We start from the raw sequence: 25,830 nt of genomic DNA on the forward strand, positions 1-25,830 counted from the left end.
AAATGCTACCTGAAAATAAGAATACCAACTGTTACTGATTATGGTTATGAGTTTTGAAGCATAGAAACAGAAAATTACCACCACAGGAAATAAGCTCCAGAAAGCAGCAGGCCATATTTAATGCCTCAATATCAGGATCAAGAAAGGGTCAATAGGGATCTAATTCTGCTATAGCTTGCCAATTTCAAATACTGATCAACTTGAAAAAAAACAAACAAAAAAAACCCATTATGCAGTAACTGCACATTAACAAAAATATTAGAATGCTTTTCTAAATGTAACATTTTGAAGTGCCAAATTACTCCTCCTAGAAGGTACTCATTACGTACAAAAAACAAAAAAACCCCATGATTGTTTATGTAGATCCAACATGGAATATAATTCAGCAATAATGGATAAATCACTGTTTTGCAATCCATTTACTACAAAAAATTCTGACTTGAGAATTAATAAGTTTAACTTATCACATTAAAAAAAAAAGATTACAGAAAAAATGAAACACACCCGTATGCAGTTGCTTACAAAGGCTTAATGGGGTGTGTCGACTTATTCTTAGCAACAAGGGAGGTATTATAACATGAAATATAGACTAGAATGAAAAATAAAGCAAATCCTACTGAAGCCCGATACCAGCCTTTCCCCATCTACAAGATGATGATTTCAGCTCTATGATGCATTCTTCAAGCAAATCTTCACACCAAGGCTCTTGGTATGTGTGTGTGTATATTTATACACATAGGGGTAGATTTTAAAAAAGTGTGCGCGGGCGTACATGTGCGCGCGCTACCCGGCGCAAGCACATGTACACCCGATTTTATAAATCGGAGCGGCCTGTGAGGGAACTTCTCTTCCCCCTAACCATCCCACCCCTTCCCCTAACCTTTCCTCCCTCCCCAAATTATTCCTCCCCCCCCAAATTATTTTACCTTTTGCGCCTGCCTCTGGGTACGCGATCCCTCGACACAGCAGCAATGGCCGCTATGTTGCAGGCCTCTGGCCCCGCCACGGCCCGCCCCCTTTTTGCAAGCCCCGGAACTTACTCACGTCCCGGGGCTTTATGTGCATCGCCGGGCCTTTTTAAAATAGGCCCGGCACGCATAACCCTTTTAAAATCCAGCCCAAATTACATTTTAGTACATATTTCCCAGCAACTTACAGTACTGTATGCAAATAGAGTCAAACCACATCTACATTATGAAAGGGAGGGAAGTTAGTGTTTGTTTTCATGATTTTAAGTAGCAAAATCATATTTGAGGGCAAAAGTGAGCAGATTCTCCAGTTCCTGCTTCTCACATTTTCACAAATGTCACAGAATTTTAGTGCAAAAGCAGCCCCAAGTCATCTTGATTATTGTAAGATAAACTCTAATGTACTACTAATCAGCAACTCATTCATGATCAAAATTAATTTCTAAATAAAACAGGAAATCTGCCAAGTTTTTCAAAGTTACTTGTTTTGCTGATGTTAACGCAGGTACTTTCCATCTATGTAGCTAAAAAGTTGTCACTTATTGCCTCTTCACAAAAAGGCTACTGTTCTCACACAAGTGCAACCTCCAAAATAGTCCATAATCCTGACAAAGGCATCTTGAAAGATCTGATGAGATTTTAGGATGACTGGATTATTGCTGGAAATTCTGAAGCATTAGTCCCCATACTGATCTGCTCTCCAGATTCTTAAACAGTCTGTGCAAAATTCTTGCAGTCAACACATCTCTTGAGCTTCATGGCTGGAACTAGGACTTTCACTCTAGACAAAGAAAGAGAGTTTAAAGTGACACACTGCACAGTAACACTGATACCAGAACTGCTCATGAACTACTGCTGTACACAAGCCAGGAAGTAGGAACCAGCATTGTTCAACTAATCAGTCACATCAGCTGCCCCTGGTCATCTGAATGTATTCAAATAAACTAAATAATCCAATTGATTTGTGCCTTTATTGAGAATTGTACAAATAGGATGTATGTGGTTTCATTGTTCCTACTGCATTACCTTCTGTATAGCAGTACCCAGTGAGGTCGGCAAATTCTGAAACAGTCCCAGAAGAGAAAGATGACATACATTTGAGATAAAATAATGTGTCTTTGAAAAAGATTGTGTCAAAACTAGTCATGTTTCTGTTTAATTTTATATACCAGACAGTGTGCATTTACTGTGGGGAAGTGATGATTAAGAATGTGGTGTAGAAAATTTACACAGGGATATCAACACGAAGACCAGAATATTGAGGTCTTCTCCAAGATGCGCAGAGTTTAAAAATGTATAGACTGCTGTTGGTTCTTCCATGGGATTGTGACAGTGTTTCACAATGATGCTCCCATGATTCTGTGGGCATTTCTGAAATAGTGACATTTTAATTTTTCAAATAAACCTACAGTAAAGTAAAAATGAGTTCTAAAAGCTATTTAAAAAACGGAAAAAAAAACTTCCTATTCTGTGATCGGCTTTCCTCAAAGATTAAGAGGAAGGCAGAAAGAACACATAAGTAACCTTTCCTAACCCAGGCTTGCATATTAAAAGGGAAAGATGACTGGCATAAGGCTATCTGATCATTCTTTTGTCAATATGGTGACAGGCAACAGTAAAATGAAAAATGACAAAAACTTGAGATTGGGGATTACAATTTTTATTGGAAAATGTCCTGTTTACTAGCACCAATAAGTCAAAAGAGTTATACTTGTCCGCATGATGGAAGGTTTCATTACAACTGTTATGGGAATAGTGCCACAGTAAATTGTTTATTCTTTCCATCTAGCCTCCTTTTTCCTTGAGGCAGAAGCACTAGCAATAATGCTAAAAATTTCAACCTACAGATGTGTTGACTCTAGGAATATCTTAAATCTTATTTTTAGGTCTCCTTTTGTTCTCATTTACTGTTACACTTAGAAAAGTGAAGTTGGGGGTTCTCTGCATGCAGCAAGATAAATCAAGACATACAAGTACCGACAAGGACCAGCTCTCCTAGAGCTCAGAAAAAAAACTAGGTCCATTAGAGCATGCAGAGGCATTCCTGTTGCAGCTGCCACCCAATGAGACCCTCCAGTCAAATTCAGGGTTTGGTGGTCACCTCCTTGGGACACAGAGTATGTGTGAACTGGTTATTTACTCTTTCAGATATTAGAAAGACTAGGGGGCGGAGAGCGGATGACGTCACCGCGCGGGTCGGACGGCTAACTTCAAGCTGCTCCCCAACCGCTCCTAACATCAGCCTCCATCGGCGCCCGGAGGCCTCTGTTTTCGTCCAAAAACGAGGATCTGACTCAGCAAGTACTATTATGGCAGCCAGCAGGAAAAAAATAGATTTAAAAAAATTTTCCTTCACTGCGGGAGCGGCGGAGCTGGAATCGGGAAGCGTGGCCAAAATGGCGGACGGGCCAGAAATCTCTCCCGAGGCAGAGGTGACCCCAGGATCCCCTGAGCGGGGGGATAACAAAGTGCCCTCCCGAGCCGAGTTCACTGCGTGGTTTGGGGCGCTGCGAGCAGATATGGCACAGAATAAGAAGGACATGGAGGCAATAATGTCTGGCCTAAAAACAGAGGTAGCCGCGATTGGACACCGCGTGGAGACCTTGGAGGAGGGCCTAGAGGAGCAACAGACTTATGGCCACACTCTCGGTGAGGAACAGCAGAAGCTATCAGATGCTCAGGACGTCTTATCAAGGCAAGTGGAAGACTTGGAAAATAGATTGCGAAGATCTAATCTGCAATTTAGGGGCATTCCAGAGACCCCTGATAACAGTGACTGTATAAAGGTGGTTCAGGACATCTGTAAGATCTTGCTTCATTCCGAGACGGCTCCAGCCGAGGAGACACCTATTGCTTTAGACAGAGCTCACAGATCCCTGGGGACTCCAAGGAATAACCAGGTCAGGGATGTCATCGCTTGCTTTCACAATTTTACGGTGAAAGAGCGGGTGATGACTGCTGCCAGGGCTCAGGGTTCCCTGCAATGGCAGGGGCACCGGATTGAAATATTTCAAGACTTGTCTTTCACCACAATTCAAGAGAGGAGAGAGTTCCGTGATGTGGTGCAAGTCCTGCGCGATCAGAACCTTCGATATCGATGGCTGTTCCCCTTTGGACTGAGTTTTTCTATTAATGGTATCACCTCCAGAGTCCAAAAGGTGGCAGAGGCCGAGGCTGCGCGCGGCAGGCCTCCTGACAGATGCACGGAGAACGGCGAGGACAGGCACACTGGAGACGCCACACAGGAGAGACTTTCCAAAGTGGCAACGGGTGCCCAAGGGTGGTAAAAGGCTACGAAGGAACTCTGAGGACTCTAATGCATCCAAAGGCCCAGGCTGAGGGGCAGGAACCACGAGGTGGTGGTACCTCCGCGCGGACTTGAGTCTATGTGAGGGGCCTCTGACAAGCTCGGGGCAACAAAGGCAGAGGCCTAATGCCAGGTTCAGTTGTTTTATACGTTACAGGTTGATAAGGTGACCGTTGTTTTATATGTGTTTATTCATGTGAGCGAGCGGACGGTGGGATAGGGCTAGCTCTGTGATGGCATCGCTCTCTATGATTAAAGCCCACGTACTGAGTGGGCGCACAAGGGGGGAGGGGGTGGGAACTGCTCGAGCCTTTGCTGTTTTCATGCTGGCATTGCATAAGGGGGAGAGGGGTAGCATAAAGATCCTCGGCTGGGTATGGTTGGGAGGTGGGTGTCAGTGCTTATCCGTAGGGAGGTGGAAGAGATTTGTTTATACTATGACTTATTTAGATGGATAGTTTAAAATTAATCTCTGTGAACACGAAAGGCTTGAATTCGCCTATGAAAAGGAAAATCTTTATTCAGGATATGAAACGATTACATGCTGATATTGTATTTTGTCAGGAAACACACCTGATCAAAAGGTATGAAAAGCTGCTGGCTACTAGGGATTTCCCTCATTTTTATCATTCAGCGGCAACTAAAGGGGATAAATATTGTGGGACCGGTATCCTGTTCTCCCAGCATGTTACCCCAGAGGTGGGCACGATCTTAAGGGACGTGGAGGGTCGCTATATAATGCTGAAGGTGCAGCTCTACAACACCCAATACACGCTGGTTAATGTTTATGCACCCACAGGCGACCAGGCAGATTTTTTTGGGAAATTGTCCAAGTTATTGGGTGACTGGGCGGAGGGGCATTTAATAGTTGGCGGGGACTTTAATCTCACTAGAAACCCTTACCTTGACAACACGGGCTCTGGTCCGGGAGGGAGACGTAAGGAGAGACAAGCCCTCAAACATTTGATTGATGATAGGGGCCTTACAGATATTTGGCGACTACTAAATCCCACTGCTAGGAATCACTCCTTTTTTTCTAACCCGCATCAATCATACTCTAGGATTGATTTTTTCCTCCTTGATAAAGCATTGGTAAGTCATGTCTTGGACGCAGAAATTGGTAGTATCACATGGTCTGACCATGCCCCGGTGTGGATCTCGCTGCGGCGGAGTGGGGGGGGGACCAAGGGACTAGATTTTGGCGCCTCAACGAACGTCTACTGGATGATAAGACCTTTGTTGATAAGATTAATGAGGCCATACGGGACTTTCTAGCTACTAATGATGATGGGGAGGTGGCCCCAGGTATACTCTGGGAGAGCCTGAAGGTCTACCTACGAGGTTTATTCATTTCTAGGGCGGTCTATGTTAAAAGGGACAGTGCTAAGAAACGCCTACAGCTTCTAGAATCTATCGCCCAATTAGAGCTCCGTCATAAACGGACTATGGAGACCCACATCGCACAAAAGCTCCGGGAAGCACGTAGGGCCCTTCATGAATTAGAGATGGGAAGGGTTGCTCACCAGTTAGAGCTTCTCAAACAACAACATTTTGAATACGGTAATAAGGCGAGTAAGCAACTTGCACGGAAATTAAGGGAAAAGGAGGCAGCCACACACATCACAAAAATCCGAAACACGGATGGGCAATATATTCACTCGCAAGGGGAAATAGGAAAGAGATTTAATGCGTTTTATCAAGATCTATATGACTCTGACCCAACAATCACAGCTCCAGAAATAGCTAAATACCTGGAGAATGTTAATCTGCCATCCCTGGACGAGCCTGACAGACAGAGGCTAGATAGGGAGGTGTCACAAATGGAAGCACTACAGGTTATTAAAGAGCTCAAACTGGGCAAGTCCCTGGGACTGGATGGGTACTCTGGGAAGTTCTACAAGGTATTCGGGCCCTTATTGGTACCACCCCTTATAAACATGTTTAATGACTTAAAGGATACTGGCAGAATTTCCCAACAAGCCAACACTGCGGGCATTACTATCCTGGCTAAACCTGGGAGGGACCACACCCTATGCGGCTCTTACAGGCCAATATCTCTTATTAATCTTGATCTCAAAATCCTGGCAAAAATCATGGCCAGACGACTGGGGAGTGTGGCCCATCTGCTGGTCGCTCCCGATCAGTCAGGGTTCATACCAGGGAGGTTGGCTTCCGATAATGTCCGTCGGGTTGTTGAATTGATAGAACATGTACAAAACCATGATGTTCCCGCCACCCTCTTATCCGTAGATGCCGAGAAGGCTTTCGATAGAGTACACTGGCCATTTTTATTTCAAGTAATGAACAAAATGAGGTTGGGAACGAACTTCCAGTCCTGGGTTTCCAAACTGTATGACCACCCCCATGCCCGCATTAAGATTAACGGAGCATACTCCCCCCCTTTTGAGGTTCGGCGGGGTACCAGGCAGGGTTGCCCCTTGTCCCCCCTGCTATTTGCCTTGACATTGGAACCTCTGGCGGAGACTGTTTGCGGTTCGCAGAACATTACAGGCATTTCAGTGGGAGGAGCTGAATACAAAATATCCTTGTTTGCGGATGATCTCCTTTTCACGGTTACCAACCCAGACACCTCATTATCCGCTTTGGTACAGGAAATTAGATTGTTCGGGAGGGTGTCCGGATTCAAGATGAACGAGGACAAATCTGAATTGCTTAATATTTCTATGCCCGATTTATCGTACTCTAAGATAGCTGCCCATTTACCCTTTAAGTCAGCAAAAAAGTGGATAAAATACTTGGGGGTTAAGATTAGCCCGGAACTGCGGCAATTATTTGACTTGAATTACACCCCGCTTGTTCATTCCATTCAGTCTCTCCTGGATAGATGGGACAGAATGCATCTCTCTTGGGTGGGGTGCATTGCGGCGATCAAAATGACGATTCTCCCCAAATTTTGCTATTTATTCCAGACTTTGCCCGCTAAAGTCCCTCTTAAAGCTCTGACTCTCTGGCAACAAAAGCTATTTCGATTTGTCTGGAAACGGAGGCCTCCACGGGTGGCTAGGTCAGTCCTATATAAGTCTAAATTACAGGGGAGACTTAATTTCCCTAATTTATTATGGTACTACATAGCTAATTTATTAGCTGTGATAATCAATTGGCACTGTCACAGTCAGATCAAGCCTTGGATAGTTATAGAGAAGGCGATTGCCGGGTCTCCTCCTTTGACTACTAGGGTCTGGGCACCACATCCACCGAAAGGGGATGGATTAACAACTTTCACCCAGGTGGTGCTGCACACTTGGAAGTCCTGGAAAAGGCAGCTTGTGGGTGACCTTGTCATGTACCAGCCCACGTCGTTCCTGCATAACCCATTGTTCCCCCCGGGGTTGGACGCAGCGTTCATTAGGCGCTGGCAGCACAAGGGTCTCACTACTCTGGGGCAACTATGGAAGGGTGGTAAACTTGTACCTTTCCCCGATTTACAGGCTCAGTTGCACTTAGATCAATCAGACCATTATACTTACCTGCAGCTTTCACATCTCTTTTCCACTTATAGACTATCACAGCTGTTCTCTCAGGAGCAGCCACTTTTTCTGACATTATGTGGGAATGCCGATCAGGTTAAGAGACATGTATCTAGGATTTATGCTTTATTGAATAGGGGCACGGGTGTGGCTGACACGCATCTAGTACACTGGAACTCTGATCTGGGCGGCACTATGACTGTGAAGATCTGGGAAACTTGTTACCAGCGCATATCTAGGTGTTCTACTTCAGCCACTTTGAAAGAAAATGGCTATAAACGTCTCTATAGATGGTACCACACACCAGATAGATTACACAGGATGTCCTTACGCCCGAATGCTAATTGCTGGCGGTTGTGCGGCAAAATAGGTACCTTTTTTCATATGTGGTGGGAATGTCCTCGCATGGCACAGACATGGGCGCACATCCAGGATTATATCCGGAACACCTTAAAAATTCAAATTACTCTAACTCCCCAGCTCTGTTTATTACAGGTGGATTCCGAAGAGGGCAGCACTTGGGAGAGAGCTTTGGTGACACAGGTGGCTTTAGCTACCAGGTGTGAAATAGCACTATGGTGGAAGAAAGCTGAGACCCCTACATTACGTGATGTTCTGAACAGATTAGATAAAGTATATCTTATGTGTCACCTGACCGCTATTAGGCATGATCAGCTTCCTAAATTCCAGAAAGTGTGGGCACCATACAGTAAGGGGATCCTCAAGGAGTGACACTCTGGAAGCTTTACCATTGTAGTTATGGCGGTTTTCGGTACCACTGACACCTTTCACGGGAAGACTTGTTCTCCTCCTTTCTCTGACAATTTACGTACTCAACCATGTTTCTCATCCAGGCTTACCTTATTCCTGGTGCAAAGGATTGGGAAGGATCATAGGCAGGGCGGGAGGGGGGGGGGTAAAGGGGGGCTGCGGTTCTGAGGGGCAATAACTCAGAAGCATCCATTTAGAGTTCTCATAGTTTTTATTGTCAAAGTGTTTACCACTTAGTTTGTACATTATTGTGTTGATAGAGAATATTCTATTGTGTAACATGTTCCTCATATGCCACACAGCGTGACGGCGGTGCGGCCACTGACCGGAGGCAGACATTCCCCTTTTTTATGTGGCGCTTTCGTGCCAGGATATGTATCACATTTGGGTTTTCGGTTTCTATGACAGTTTGTGGAGGCACATATTGTGTTGTACTAGGGGCATTGAGTACTGTATGCTATTCTGTACACTTATTTTCTGTATCATGAAGGGATGTTTCCATTTATGTATACGATTTGGTACTAATAAAAATACAAATTACAAAAAAAAAAGAAAGACTAGGGGGCACTCCATGAAGTTAGCGCATGTGGCACATTTAAAACTAATCGGAGAAAATTCTATTTCACTCAACGCACAATTAAACTGTGGAATTTGTTGCCAGAAGATGTGGTTAGTGCAGTTAGTATAGATGTGTTTAAAAAGGATTGGATAAGTTCTTGGAGGAGAAGTCCATTACCTGCTATTAATTAAGTTGACTTAGAAAATAGCCACTGCTATTACTAGCAACGATAACATGGAATAGACTTAGTTTTTGGGTACTTGCCAGGTTCTTATGGCCTGGATTGGCCTCTGTTGGAAACAGGATGCTGGGCTTGATGGACCCCTGGTCTGACCCAGTATGGCATGTTCTTATGTTCTTAACTACAGCTTGCTAGCCAGTTTGATAATGATTGTTAGAGTTAAAGGAAATGTAGTGGACTGGTGATGTGCTTACATTTTTCAATTAATAAGCCAATGCTCATTTACAGTCTTGAGTAGTGGTTCCCAAACCTGTCCTGGGAGGCTCAACCTCCTATGTTTCCAGGATACCCACATTAAATATGCATGAGAAATCTGCATGCAATTTTATCTCATGCATATTCACTGAAGATATTCTTTAAATCTGACTGGCTGAGGGTCCCCCAGGAAAGGTTTGGGAACCACTAGTCTAGAGAGAGGACTCGTTCACCATTGCATGTGTGTGGTTTTGGAAATAATTTAAGGACAAGGGTAGACAATTCTGGTCCTCAAATGTTGCAAGCTGGTCAGGTTTTCAGAATATCCACAATGAATATGCATGAGATGCATTTTCATGCAATTAAGACAGTGTATGCAAATGTGAAATCTTGAAAACCTGACCAATTTGCATCACTGGAGGACTGGAATTGCCTATCCCGATGTAGGAATTATTATTGATTGCTGTGAAGAGCAAGTTTGCTTACCGTAAACGGTGTTTTCCGTAGATAGATGAATTAGCCATGCTATATGGTTACGTCCTCCATGCCACTAGGTTGCAGAGCTCTCTAAGACTAGCAAAGTCTTTTAGCTAGGTACTCCCTTCCTTCTGTATCCTGACAGGAATTATCTCAGGCTCCTCAGTCAGTATCAAAGCAAGGTAGGTATGCTAGAACTGTCCGGGGAGGCGAGCGGGTCAGCATGGCTAATTCATCTGCTATCTACGGAAAACACCATTTACAGTAAGCAAACTTGCTCTTTTCATATAGATAAGCAGCTGAATTAGCCATGCTGTATGGGAGTCCCCAGCTGACGTATTGAGCAGATAGTGTGTGATATTCCTTTATGTATCTTTTTTTTTTGCTCAATACGATTATATTGGCAGACAGTTCCTATGAAGGCTGATTTGTTTGGAATTTTATGTACTTCTAATAGGATAGTGACTCAAAAAAAGAATCATCCGCCGCCTGTTTGCGTAAACAGTGGTGGGATGCGAAAAATGTGAGCAACGAGCATGTCGTCGGTGCATCGATGACTATGAGAGGTACTTGATGGAGAAAGGCAATCGAGGATGCCCTTGCTCGCACGTGATGTGCCCCTAGGTTCACAAATAGTGGGTGCGACCTTGTATTATAGCTGTATAGTTGGATATTTCGGAGGATAGAGTTCTTTTGTCACCGAACACAGGTGTGAAGGTCGATTGGGTGACTGAGTGCGCTTTTTGCACTATGCTGGCACACGATTGAAATCCAAGGTGCGAGACCTTTCCTTGTTGGTATTTGAATGAGGTTCTGGATGAAAGGTGGTAAGGTGACAGTCTGGTAAAATGTGGAAAAAACAGGGAATAAGCGTTGGCAGAAATGCTGGTGAGTGTGCAAGGTAGCCTTGTCATGGCAAAATTGAAGATAAGGAGTGTAGTGAACCAATGTTTGGAATTCACTTTTCTCCTTACAGAACTTAAAGCAAAAACATGAAGCACCTTCCATGCGAGGAAGCAAAGGCGACAAGTATCCAAAGGTTCAAAGGTGAAAGCATTAGCTGGTTGAGAAGTAGATTAACGTCTTACGGCACCGGTGGCCTATGCAAAGGTGGACGTAGGTGCAGTACTCTCTTTATGAATCTGGACACTAAGGAAGGACATGAAATAGGCTCTCTTTAGATGAATGTGAGAAGCTGTTTTAGCGCTTAAGTGAACTCGTAGTGAGGACGCAGCAAGGCCCTTGCTGTAAGAAAATGGAGATAGAGAAGCCGTTCAGGCAGTAAGATAATGGGTCGAGACCCATTGATGTAAACCAGGAAGTGTAGCGTAACTACTTTGTCTGGAAATTAAGTGTAGTTGACAGCGTATTTGATGACAATTATTCAACTTGAAGGGCAGAAGGAACGTGTAAGCGCTGGTAAGCGATTCCACGAAATTCCACACCGTGAGATGCAGGGAGGAGTGAAGAAGAGGTAGCAGTGCTCTCCTGTCCTGGGTGAGAAGCCATGGGCTGGCGGCCTGGGGAATTGGGTTGTGGATTATAGGTGTAGTAGGCAAGTATACCCTAGTTGTCTTGGTGTTCTGGGCGAAATCAGGTGTAGAGCCGCTCAGTCTTGAATGCATCTCTGGATTGTGCGAGAGATGAGTGGTATTGGCGGGAGTACATAGAGTAGTTTGTGTGACCCATCGATGAGAAGGCGTCTGGAGCGAGTCGAACGGCTTGGATAAACCGAGTAAAGTTTTGTAATATACTGTTGCTCTTTGATGCAAAGAGATAGACTGTAGGGAGAAATCAAACTGAGAAATCTCCTGAGTCACCTCTGGAGTCAGGTGCCATTCGTGGGGTGAAAATTCTACTGAGTTTGATTTCCCTGGAATTGAGAATCCTGGGAAATAAGTGGCTTGTAGAGAGATGGATCCCTTGTGGACCCCATTACTGAATGTGTACTGCCAGTAGATGGCGGAGCTCTCTAAGACTAGCAAAGTCTTTTAGCTAGGTGCTCCCTCCCTCCTGTCTGCCAAAAGAAACGGTGCGAAAATCAATGTCAGCGCCGGAGCACACACAGATAGAGCTCAGCTTCGGCTAGCCGAAGCAGTTGGCGCGCTGAGGGTATCGACATGTGCGCCGGTGCACCGATGACCTACATTAACAATATTGTCGCGCCGGGGGCCTACCGGCCAACTTCGTCCACCTCACTCTTCCCTCAAGCCGGGAACATGGGCACCAGAGCCAGATGCGGCGAGCCGAAAATTGGCACAGAAACCAGGTGCACCAAACATTCGTGGAGGCGCCGGACATGCCGCAGCATTAAGCAGCGCAGGACGCGCTGAAGCATCCATACAGACGCTAAGGCATGCATAATATTATGCACACTAACCGCCTGCTACAATCAGGGCATACGCTGCCTTAAGGAAAAAAAACCCCAAAGCGCAGAAACATTCTTGAACGCGCTGCAGCGCCATGCGACGAATTAAGTAGTCGCAACTACACGGGAAAAAAAAAAAAAAAGAACTGCGTGCCTAATCCCCACTAGAGCTACAAAGGGGAATTAAAAAAATAAATAAATCAGTAATTGGGGGACAGGAAGTTCACCCCCTACCAAAAAAAAAAAAAAAAGAACGGAGTCTTGCTTACTGGAGCCAGTTCCATCCTCAACCACGTTCTACCAACGAAGTGGCCCCCTGTACCTCAGTCACCTACTAATCAGACACTAGACCGATGCCAGTTTTCACATAGGAGGAATACTGGGTATTCAAGGGCTTTGTTACCGTGCCTACTGAACCGGTAGCCCTAATACAAAACCCAATTGACGACCTTAATGTAAAGGTCCGGTGATACTCCGTTTTTCTCCAACTTTTCCTGCCATACCCTTGAAGTACAGTGAAAGATTCTCCTTTCCATACTAACGCTTCACAACGCTTCGTGGTGGTTGAGTGAACAATGTAAACGGCTCGTAAAGCCAAGAGCCATTCCACTACATTGCTGACTGAAGATAAGTCATTGGAGGACTTAAAAAAAAAAAAAGAAGCATGGACCATTTTGTCTGAAATGCTCAAGGCCTGCACATATTTTTCCATAATCCACTGGCTCTAAAACCACATCTCCAACAAGCCTCGGCAGATGCCACTTTCCTCCTCCATACCATCCCCTTGAAGAAGGATGAAGGCACTATCTGAAATCCAGTTCCAAAGGGTTTGCTGTCTCTCCTAGACTTCAGCAACTGTCTCGATAACCAGACGTCTTACATGGTTGTGTTCTCCCACCATAAGAGATTATGTTCCCGACATATGGAAAGCTTTACCATGTAGTCTAGAACCTGTCTTCCAACACCAGTTCACTAATCCGTTCACACGGTTTAAGAAACAGTAAACAGCAGTCTTTTTTCATTAACATCTCATCACAGCCCATCTATATCACGACGTTAATTTTCAACCTCGGCCACGACCGAGGACCAAAATAAAAAAGACCTTAAGCCTCATTCAGGTCATAGGCCTCTGTCTCGCCAACCATAGAGACAACACACTAATCAACAACAGGCATCGCGTCAGCATGCTATGTTGCCTTGCCAGCCGCAACAACAGGTGAATCCCAAAAAAACCCCCCAAAAAACAACCCAGTCGGGTTTTTTGCAATTAAGACCGCCATGATCACATCTGGGATGACAATTGCCCACCTGTCTTCCAACCTGGAATCGCATTACATTGACTTCCATGGTCATCTAAAGACTACACTGGTCACCTAACCAGGGACATATCCTATAAAAACTACAGATAAAAACAAAAAGAATTTTTTTTCGAAATACTGTTCTCACGTCCACTCTTCCATTTCTTCAATCCCGGGGCTTGCAAAAAAAAAAAAAAGGGGGGGGGGGCAATAGCTTGCATATCCATGCACCCTGTTCCTTGTATTCCCTCTGGGTTTTCCGGGAGGACAACCATCACTTCCAATACAAGGTCTTCCATTCAACTTTTCTTCTGCCTCACTGGTTTTCAATGAATGCAGGGCAATAGTGAAGGCACACCTTCGTTGCCAAGAAGTGCAAATATTTCCTATCTTGACGATGGCTCCTTCTAGCCTCCAATCCAGCACGAGACGACACGATCTTCTTCACAAGATTTCTTGCTTAGATAATCTGGGACTACCAATCACCTTCGAAAACTCGAGGCTGCAACCATTCAACTTTACAGTTCATAGGACCCTAAATCTCCACGATCCAAGATGAGGCTTTCCTACCTCACCCGAGAGCTTTCGCTCTCTCCATACTATTTACATGTGTGTCACAATTCCAGCTCGCCAGGTCCTACCTGTCCTAGGACACTTGGTGTTAGCCATTACGTAGTTCTACATATGCGCCTACAGAGTCTACTGGAGCTGGCACATGCATAGACATGCATATAGGGTCGCTTATACCGTGGCAGCCATGCGATCGAGTAACACCATGATGGAGTGCGATGAGGAGCTTGGTTTGTCCATGATGCTCTTGGTAACATCAAATGTGTATCTGCTCTCTGATCACATAGAAATGCTTTTCCTGCTTGGGTATCTACGAGGGCTCCAATATACTAGATTTGCTGCGATTTGACTGGCGAATTCAATAAAAAGTGCAGGAGAGCCAGAGCTCGAGTTGAGCATCCGCTGTCTCGACGCACAGCCAGGCACCTCTCGCCTGGGTGTGCAATTCTCTATTTAAATGAGGCTGGGCGCTAAGAAGGAGGCGCTAGGGACAACAGCGCATCCCTAGTGCCCTCATTAGCAGACGAGGTGGCTGTCAGCGGGTCTGACAACTGATGCTTAATTATATCAGCACCTGTTTTTGAACCTGCTGACCAGTGGGCAGATTTTTTTTTTGTATTTTTTTTTTTGGTGCCTCCGACTTAATATTGCTAGGATATTAAGTCAGAGGATGTACAGAAAAGCAGTATTTTCTGCTTTTCTGTACACTTTTCAGGGTCACTTAGAACTTAACGCCTGCTCTTGGGCAGGTGTTAATTTCTGAGAGTAAAATGTGCAACTTGGCCGCACATTTTACTTTCTGTATTTTGGGTGACTAATAGGCTCATCAACATGCTGCAGAGGCACAAAAAAAAAATACAAAAAATACAAAAAAAAAATCTGCCCACTGGCCAGCAGGTTCCAAAACAGATGCTGGTATAATTAAGCATCAGTTGTTTTAGACGCGCTCTTATTACCCCTTACAGTATAAGGGGTAATAAGAGCGCGTCTAAAACACGCGGCTAAATGGGGGCAGAACGGTGCGCTGTGTTTAAAAAAAAAGGTCTATATATCCTCTTTTTCTTACACACACTATAAATGCATTCAAACTTCTACAACACCTATATTCACACAATCTTCTGCATAGCTCAGAGGATTCCCTGGTTGGAATCCTGCTGGGTAGATGTGGCAAAGGTGGAAGCCTTATGTAACATTAGAAAAATGTCTAGTAACAGATTTCAAAGTGCCTACCATAGTGTATTAATATGCGACACTTGATATCTGTTGCTGCCTTGTTAATTCCATTCCTCTATCTGCTGGATCACACTAAGTATGCTCATAGATCCACCAGAACTGTTATAACAGTAGATGTTTACCCTCCTAAAATCCCACTTTCATTGCCTGGACTTACTGGTGTTTTCCAGTCTTAGTCCAGACAAAGGATACTAGGATCTTTGTGGCGTGCTACATACTAAACAATTCTTTATCAAAGAAGGCTGTACCATGGCTGAAGGAAGAGCCAGTGGAGACAGAAGATACAGACTCTCAGGAGGCCAAGACTAGGGAGAAGCTTCAGGTGCAGTAGCTCAATCTTACATCTTGAGCCAATATTTCTGTTGAGACCTTACATGCTGAAGTATAGGATGCATAGCTTGAGAATGGTGTCTTTGTAAAGCTGCTGGCAATGCTCAACTGTCTGACTTGGCTGCTTTAACAATTTTATTTTTCTTTTACTGTGTTTAAGGTTGTGTTCCTCTCCAGGATGATCCTGGCATCTTTGTGCAGAGAATATGAGCCTCCATTGCTTGCCACTGTTCCTACCTTTTCTGTGCTGTGCTGCTCGGTATAATTTTTTTGTGAGCTGTCATGGCATCCAAGCTGATTCTTCTGCATATGTGAAAGGTGTTCTTTATCATCTAAGCAAAACAGCATTTAATCAATTAAGGATATGGTACACTGGATATATGGAAACAGTTTTTGTTTTGATACATTAACATTTCATTACTGCAGATCTTGCTGAGTAACTGCCTAAGGAACAAGAATACATTTTCTGATTGGAAATAACAGGTTTTCTATATGTATTTTCATTTTGCTTCTTCCCCGACTGTCTTCTCTGGAGTAGAGGCACAGGTTTTAGAGCATATTTAAATGAAGTAGAGTAGCGATTAAACAGTGGACATTTGTATTTAGCTTCTTGTATTGTCACACCGTTAGCATGCTCTATGCACGCGCTATCCTACATATTGCTCACATCACAAGAGTGACTAGAATGAACGTGAACAGGACTAAGAACACATTGAAACTATTACTACATGCTGGGGAGCAGGCACAGACCAACCCCCCCCCCAAAAAAAAAAAAAAAATATGTGAAGGGAGCTTATTCAACTTCTCTAAAATGAACAGGGCAACTAGGCTGCCTTTTCGATACATGACACATTTGTTTTTTCCAATACAATGAATAGATTTTTGCAAGACATTTTTCTAAGTCCCATGTAGAGTTGAATCAAGCCCATAATCCTGAATGAACCGACGTGGGGAGCATCAGTAACTTTGGGTAGGACAACTTTATAGATAATTTAATTTTAAGGTAGATTGTCTAAATCTAATCTTACATTTTTGGAACTGTGGGCAAAAGTAGAAAATAGTGCTGAACTATACTGAACTGCCAGGATGAGGTCAGAAACAGCAGCATCTTTAACACACCTCTAATTATGCTCATTTCTCTTAGGTTATGACAAATCTTCATTGGAGAAGATGGGGCAAGGATCTTGGAATATACCTTGGGTTTGGTTTTATTAGATTTGGTTATACAAGAACTTCTGTGGTTGTAATTTTGAGTGGCCTTGGGTTAAGTGTATTTTTATTCCACGCTTGGTTCATCCAGATGCCTTGGCATATGTAATACCTAACAAATGACAAAATTGTTGATTATGCACAGAATGTGATATTTAGCTAAATATCTTGTAATATACATAAAAGTATAAATATCTACAGCTTAACAAAACAGGAATTTCGTCTGCCAATTCCTCTGTTAATTGGCATCTTGCCTTCCACCTTCCGTGGAGAAAAATGAGAGGAATGGAGGTGTTTGATTAGGGAGCACAGTCGCTTTTCTCTGCTTTGTCCATTTTAGCATCACTCCCTTCTCTTCTGCTCCCTGAAAGGGACGGATTTAGAGAGCAAAGTAGCTCTTCTCTGCTCTGTGTTTTGTCCACTCCAGCCAAACCTCCTCCTCTCCTGTTCCCTAGGAGGGACAGGCTGGAGCAAGAAGCTAAGGGCTCTCAGATAACTGGCATATTTGATTTACTGGCACTCCATATGGATGCTGGATAACAGAACTTTTTCTGTAACAGAACCTGACAGGTAAACACAAAATTCCTGTTACATTTTGCTCTCTACAGTCTGAATTCTGGGAATTACAAAAATAGCTGCTTGCTCTGTGAAACTATGCAATCTAACATTGGGTTTATAGCAGTTCACTGCTGGGAAGGCTCAATACAACATAATGAAGACAAGACAGAAAGCAAGGTCACAATTAAAAAGTTGCTTCCTGGTAGATTTAGGGGCCAATGCAGTAAATCTGTGCTGAAAACAGGCGCTCAGTGTTGAGTGCCCGCTTTCCTAGCACCACCCAGCCACCTCTCCTGGGCCTGCGATTGAATATTTAAATGAGGGGTCACGCTGTCAAGGAGGCGCTAGGGACAAATGTGCACCCCTAGCGCCTTCTTGGCAGCGGGCGCCCAGGAGAGGTGGCCGCCAGCAGGTTAGAAAAACGGACGCTTAATTTTATGAGCATCTGTTTTCCTAACTGTACACAGCCACAGGTTAGGAAAATGGATGTTTGTTAATTGTGCGTCCCTTTTCCTAACCTCATTGCCGGCACACTTTAATTTTTTTTAAATCTTTTGGTTCCTCTGACTTAATACTGCCATGATATTAAGTAGGAGGAAGTACAGAAAAGCAATATTTTCTGCTTTTCTATACACATTTTTGGGCTGCTCAGGGCAAGCGTTAATTCCTGAGTGTAAAAATGTGCAGGTTGGGTGCATTTTTTTTTCCAATCTGGTGAGAATAGCTAATAGCCTCAACCTATATATGCATGTGATGAGTGCTATTAGTTTCAGGGGGGTTTGGATGTGCGTTTTGGACGTGCTAATCCCCTTATAGAATAAGGGGTTGTGGATGCACGTCTAAAACCCACTTCCAACCATGGGTTAAACAGTGCACTCGGCTGAGCACACTGTATTGCATCAGCCCCTTAATCTGACAGGAAGTTGAGATAGAGTGTGAAAAAAGCCTCCTGGGATGTGTAATTTTCAGAAATTGGGAGCTGAGAAGCCAATTAAAGATAATTAGTAACCTGAAGGCAATGAGGGACATTGTAGCTGGAAAAAAAAGGCCAGATTGCTCATGGGGAGGCAGAGGAGGAAAGGGGCTTAAGACTTCAGCAGGCCCAGGACATTTCTAGGAGCCAGAGGATCTCTGTTCCCTTGACAGCTGAGGGGGCAGACAGCTGCTAGAATGCTAGCAAATGACAGATAAGCATGAAGGGGCTAAGATGTGCAGTGTGACGGGTTAGACTAGCCTATAATTGTGTTTAACTGTTTAAATGCCCTGCTGTGTTAAGCAAAGAACAGAGTCTTAGCTAGTAGGCAAAGTAACTGGAGGCAAGTTGTATTTATGATTGGAAATATACAATATATGTAAATCGTACATAAGTGTCTTTCCTCATCTCTGGGGAGAAACCCCAGCTTCCTTCCCTGAATAGCTGATTTCAGGGAGATCATCCTGTAATCAGCTTGATGCATTCCCCCTCCAAAAGGATGCCTGTACAGTGGTCCATGAATCAATCTTATAGAGTTTGGTGAATGCATGGATTGATGACTATGTGGCTGCACTGCAGATTTCTTGTAAGGAAGCCAATGCTTTCAGCAGTGATAGTGACCAATACAATAAATTGCACTTTAATGAAAAAGTGCCTTGCTGGAAGCCTACTCCCAGCCAAGCTCAGCACCCAGGCCTAGGCCAGGGTTTTCCACCTGTCAAACTGCCAGGTCAAGGGAGTACCCACCCCAGCCCCCACTTACTATGTCTCTGCATATCCATAACAAATATATAGAATAACTCTCTTCTGATAAAAGGAACATGCCTGGAGAAGTGCTGAAACAGGCTCCTGGGCAAGTGAGTTTAGTCTTAGGTTGGAAGTAGGTAACTTTGGAAATTTTCTTATCTATCCATGTTTTTGTAATTCATTGTCCCAAAAAGAGAATATTCTGATTAAAATGTCATCCAGATAGTGAAAATACAGATATGAGTTCTTGGTAGGGCTATTAAAAGCTAGAAGAACTTTAGAGAAATCTTTTGGAACAAAAGCTAATCCAAAAATGTAAAGCTGTATACCAATGATTTTCCTAGATTGTGAACTGTAGCTACTTTTGATAGCACCAAGCTTTAGTCTGAACATTGCTTCCTGGTAATCTAATCAGCACATAAAAAATCCCAGTCTTATGACTTGAATTATGATGCATAGAGACTCCATTTTGAAATGTCTCTTTTCAACACGTCTTCCAAATCAATAAACCCATGACAAGGTAAAAACCTCTACTTCAAGGGACCACTAAAGAACTGGAATAGATTCACTGAAATCTTTAATTGCTCCAATTTTTAATCTTTAATTGCTCCAATTTTTATAAGAGGATGTTCTGAAGCACAGCATTTATTTGTGAATACTTTAGAAATCTTAGAGGCTTGAAGAACGCTTTGGGATTTGCAGCCATTCTATCAAATATCCAGTCTGAACAACATCAAGACTCCTAAGTGTTTCCATACGTGAACATAATTTTGAAGTCTTCCTAACCGCTGCTGATCTAGCAGTGTCATAGAATCACTGATTTTACTTATGCTTGAAATTTGGGAGAGGGAACATCCTCTACAACACAGATTGTTAACCTGGTCAGTTGGGTTTTTAGGATAGCCACAACAAATGTATATGAGATATCTATATAAAAAGGCTTGTGTTAGCCAGTCAGCCAGCCAGTCAGTCACACTGTAGTTTGTGGCCACCAGGTGGCATTCAGAGCAGAGGAAGATGCATTGTGTGAAGACCATATGCTGTCTGCAAAGCACTGTCGCAAACACACACACAGGTAGGCTCGCATGCACAAGCACCTACAGACAGGATCACCCAACCACACAGACAGCCACACACAAGGACCCCCCCCCCCCCCCCTACACACAGGTACCCAAAGGCTATTAATTGACCAGAAAACATGAGCAATGCCAGGTAATGTTCACTAATATGCTCTGAGAAGCCTTGTCTCATGCTCCCACACACAAGGATGGACCAATATTAGCACACACTAATGTGTGCAAGCATACACAGGCTCGCACACACCCAAGCAATGCCATTGCTAGTCTGACTATAATGAAAGTAATGCATTCAAGTATCTGATGCATATTCATTTTGGAAATCCTGAAATCCCTATTGGTTAGACAATCTGAGGACTGGCTTGAGAATCACTGCTTTAGAAGCATATTGTTTAAGGATAAAAGTTCACATATATTCCCCAAAGTGATATTTAAAAGAATAAGTTTTTGTTTTTCCTGAAGAATAAATTTCTATTTGCCTTCAGCTAAACCCTTTACTATGTTATCTTAGCTGGAGGGCCAAAAAGAGGCATGGTCCCTCAAAACTAATTTCAAGACCATGAATTTGGAAGAAAAATCTACTTGCCATTTCCTTTAAATGCCTCTTCTGGGAATTACGTTAATCTGTCTTCAAAGGTTTTGACTTATAAGCTGAATCAGCTACATATTTGGCTACAAAAGATGAGACTGTAGTAGGAAATGAAAATTTTTAATAGACAATTCCCTAATTTCTGAATCCATCTCATCAATACTCAGGAATTGTACCCATTAGATACTGCTGACAGGAGAACAGTTTCATTCAGTTCATAAATCTCATTTTAGGGAAGAAGTCATTATTCCATCCAAACAGTCTTCCAAAGAGGTACAGTCAGCTGGTATGAGAAATTACTACTTACCTGATAAATTTCTTCTCTTTAGTATAGACAGGTGGATCCAGAACAAGTGAGTTATGCACCTCTACCAGCAGATGGAGACAGAGTAAAGCTGACATAAAGGAATATATACCCCTGCAGTGACATCAGACCACCAGTATTCTCTGCAAAAGCCAACTGTGGACAGACTAACAAAACTTGCTTATTAACAGATGACCATTCCAGCACTCAGCTAACAGGAAAACACTTTGCGCTCAGACAAAGAATATACTAAAATTAGTCTAGGTACTGGACTAACACTTACCAGTAACCCCTGAAACACATAGCCACACAGGAGGACAACATAACCCACCAGCAGCCAACGGTGGGAAGGTGGATCCTCCTGCCTATACTAAAGAAAAGGAAATTATCAGGTAAGTAGACATTTCTCATTTCTTAACTTTTAGACAGATGGATCGAGAATAAGTGGGATGTACCAAAGCTACTCCTGAGCAGGGTGGGAGGCTGCCCACAGTCCAGTCAAAACCACATGTATGAAGGCTTCATCCTCCCAGGCCTGCAACATCCAGACAATAATACCTAGAAAGGTTATGTAAGAAGGACCACATCGTAGTCTGCAAATGTTGATAGGAGACAACAATCTAACCTCCACCCATGACACTGCCTGAGCCCTAGTGGAATGAGCCCTAACCTGACTGGACAATGGTTGACCAGCTCCACATACCGGGCTATTGTAGCCCACGAAGCTGGTTCCCCCTGCTTAGTTTGTGTCTTACTGAGAGGTTTAGAAACCTCCAAATACCTCACAATATTCCCCTTAATATCCAAGGGCCTTAACAGGCGATATTCTTTCACATCTCTTTCCCTGTCCAGAGATGGCACAGAAATGGTCTGATTCAAGTGAAAATCTGAAACCACTTTTAGCAAAAAGGAACAGTTCGCAACTGTATTGCCCTGGGAGTCACTTAAAGTAACGGCTCCTGGTAAGACCAGGCCTGCAGCTCTGTTCCTCTACATGCTGAACAAGAAACACCATTTTCAAAGTCAGTAACTGCAAGGAAAGAGCAAGCAGCAGTCAAAAAGGACTTGCTAAAAAATCCAAAACCAGATTAAGACTCTACAGGGGTGCCAGTAACCCCAAGAGAGGGCGAAGACGTTTCACTGCTTTCAAGAAATGGGCCACATCTGGATGAGCCAACAAGGGTCCACCAGGGAATAAACTGAAGTTAGATTGTTTGTATTTTGAAATAATCACTCAGTAAGGCAGCTAATATGCAGTAGTTAGTGTGTTTATTTTTAATAGTCTGTAAGGGAGCTAATAAGCAGACAGAGTGTACATGAAAAAAAAAAAAAGAAGTAGTCAGAAGCTAGAAATAAGCTAGGAGCAGTGTATACCTAAGTAAAAAGGTTGAAAAGTTCAGCACTCACCTTGGAAAGGTGTTAAGGTAGTGTGATTTGATTAGATACCAACATTTGTTAATCAAGAGAGCAGTGAGTCACTCTGGCTGACTAATTGAAGTTAGGCAGAGCTCCGGAGTCTCAATGCATGGATGAGACGATGGTGCAAGGAAGAGGGATTCAGTTTTGTAAGGAACTGGAGAACCTTTTGGGGAAGGGGGAGTCTCTTCTGAAGGAATGGGCTCCACCTTATCCAGGGTGGAACCAGACTGCTGGCGCTAACCTTTAAAAAGGAGATTGTTCTAGTTTAAAAGCTGCTCTAAGGGGAAAGCCGACAGTCACTCAGCAGTGCATGGTTCGGAGGGAGGTATCTTCAAAGGATACTAATGTTGCATTAGAATTAGGGCATCCCGACAGTGAGGTTCCAATAAGAAAACTAGTCCAAGTGCCTGTAACTAAAAACTCACCTAAGCTAAAAAATTCTAACTTATCCCTATCAATTAAAAAGCAGAATGAAAATACAAACAAAAAACAAACTTTGAAATGTTTGTATGCTAATGCCAGAAGTCTAAGAAGTAAGCTGGGAGAATTAGAATTTATTACAGTGAATGATGACAGCCTTAATTGGCATCTCAGAGACATGGTGGAAGGAGGATAAACCAATGGGACAGTGCTATATCGGGGTACAAATTATATCGCAATGACAGAGAGGAGCACCCGGGAAGCGGTGTGGCACTTTATGTCTGGGATGGCATAGAGTCCAACAGGATAAACATCCTGCATGAGACTAAATGCACAATCGAATCTTTATGGGTAGAAATCCCTTGTGTGTTGGGGAAGACTATAGTGATAGGAGTATACTACCGTCCACCTGGTCAAAATGAGATGGACAGTGAAATGCTAAGAGAAATTAGGGAACGTAACCAAATTGGTAGTGCGGTAATAATGGGAGACTTCAATTACCCCAATACTGACTGGGTAAATGTATCATCGGTACATGCTAGAGATAGAAAGTTCCTGGATGGAATAAATTAAAATTTTATGGAGCAATTGGTTCAGGAACCAACAAGAGGGAGCAATTTTAAATCTAATTCTTAGTGGAGCACAGGATTTGGTGAGAGAGGTAACGGTGGTGGGGCCGCTTGGCAAAAGTGATCATAATATCAAATTTGAATTAATGAATGGAAGGGGGGACAGTAAGCAAATCCACGGCTCTAGTGCTAAACTTTCAAAAGGGAAACTTTGATAAAATGAGAAAAATTGTTAGAAAAAACTGAAAGGAGCAGCTACAAAGGTAAATAAAGTGTGGAAGAGGCATGGTCATTGTTAAAAAATACCATCCTAGAAGCACAGTCCAGATGTATTCCACACATTAAGAAAGGTGGAAAGAAGGCAAAACTATCACCAGTATGGTTAAAAGGGGAGGTGAAACAAGCTATTTTAGACAAAAGATCTTCATTCAAAAATTGGAAGAAGGATCCAACAGAAGAAAATAGGATAATGCATAAGCGTTGGCAAGTTAAATGTAAGACATTGATAAGACAGGCTAAGAGAGAATTTGAAAAGAAGTTGGCCATAGAGGCAAAAACTCACAGTAAAAACTTTTAAAATATATCTGAAGCAAAAAGCCTGTGAGGGAGTCAATTGGACCGTTAGATTATCGAGGTGTTAAAGGGGCAATTAGAGAAGATAAGGCCATGGCGGAAAGATTAAATGATTTCTTTGCTTCAGTGTTTACTGAAGAGTATGTTGGGGAGATACCTGTATCAGAGAAGGTTTCATGGGTAATGATTCAGATGGACTGAACCAAATCAAGGTGAACCTAGAAGATGTGGTAGGCCTGATTGACAAACTGAAGAGTAGTAATCACCTGGACCGGATGGTATACACCCCAGGGTTCTGAAGGAACTAAAAAATGAAATTCAGTCCTATTAGTAAAAATTTTTGTAACCTATCATTAAAATCATCCATTGTACCTGAAGTCTGGAGGTATTCCAATATTTAAAAAGGGCTCCAGGGGCGATCCGGGAAACTACAGACCAGTTAGCCTGACTTCAGTGCCAGGAAAAATAGTGGAAAGTGTTCTAAAAATCAAAATCACAGAACATATAGAAAGACATGGTTTAATGGAACAAAGTCAGCAAGGCTTTACCCAAGGCAAATCTTGCCTCACAAATCTGCTTCACTTTTTTGAAGAAGGAGTTAATAAACATGTGGATAAAGGTGAAACGGTATATTTAGTATAATTGGATTTTCAGAAGGGGTTTGACAAAATTCCTCATGAGAGGCTTTTAGGAAAAGTAAAAAGTCATGGGATAGGTGGCGATGTCCTTTCGTGGATTACAAACTGGCTAAAAGACAGGAAACAGAATAGGATTAAATGGCCAATTTTCTCAGTGGGAGTGGGCAGTGGAGTGCTTCAGGGATCTGTATTGGGACCCGTACTTTTCAATATATTTATAAATGATCTGGAAAGAAATACGACAAGTGAGGTAATCAAATTTGCAGATGACAAAATTGTTCACAGTAGTTGAATCACAAGCAGATTGTGACAAATTGCAGGAAGACCTTCTGAGACTAGAAAATTGGACATCCAAAATGGCAGATGAAATTTAATGTGGATAAGTGCAAGGTGATGCATAGAGAAAAATAACCCATGCTATAGTTACACAATGTTAGGTTCCATATTAGGAGCTACCACCCAAGAAAGATCTAGGCGTCATAGTGAATAACAAATTGAATTCATCGGTTCAGTGTGCTGTGGCAGTCAAAAAAGCAAACAATGTTGGGAATTATTAGAAAGGGAATGGAGAATAAAATGGAAAATATCAATATGCCTCTGTATCGCTCCATGGTGAGACTGCACCTTGAATACTGTGTACAATTCTGGTTGCCGCACCTCAAAAAAGATATAGTTGCAATGGAGAAGTACAGAGAAAGGCGACCGAAATGATAAAGGGAATGGAACAGTTCCCCTACGAGGAAAGACTAAAGAGGTTAGGACTTTTCAGCTTGGAGAAGAGATGGCTGAGGGGGGATATGATAGAAGTGTTTAAAATCATGAGGTCTAGAATGGGTTAATGTGAATCAGTAATTTACTCTTTCGGATAAACATAAGAACATGCCATACTGGGTCAGACCAGGGGTCCATCAAGCCCAGCATCCTGTTTCCAACAGAGGCCAATCCAGGCC

At 43.1% G+C, this 25,830-nt stretch overlaps 1 protein-coding gene across 1 annotated transcript in view; it reads right to left on the reverse strand.

The window, feature by feature from the left end:
- Window positions 1-1,001: 1,001 nt before the first annotated feature.
- E2F6 (E2F transcription factor 6) overlaps window positions 1,002-25,830 on the reverse strand; it is a 101,169-nt gene continuing 76,340 nt past the window's right edge. The window contains exons 8-9 of the mRNA XM_029595913.1: window positions 16,043-16,137; window positions 1,002-1,749 (exon numbers count right to left, since the gene is read on the reverse strand). Of these exons, the coding sequence (XP_029451773.1) occupies window positions 1,705-1,749; window positions 16,043-16,137 (140 nt within the window). The 3' untranslated portion in view covers window positions 1,002-1,704. The remainder of the gene's footprint in view (window positions 1,750-16,042; window positions 16,138-25,830) is intronic.

This window comes from Rhinatrema bivittatum, chromosome 3 (assembly GCF_901001135.1).
Source record: "Rhinatrema bivittatum chromosome 3, aRhiBiv1.1, whole genome shotgun sequence".
NCBI classification, from domain to species: Eukaryota; Metazoa; Chordata; class Amphibia; order Gymnophiona; family Rhinatrematidae; genus Rhinatrema; species Rhinatrema bivittatum.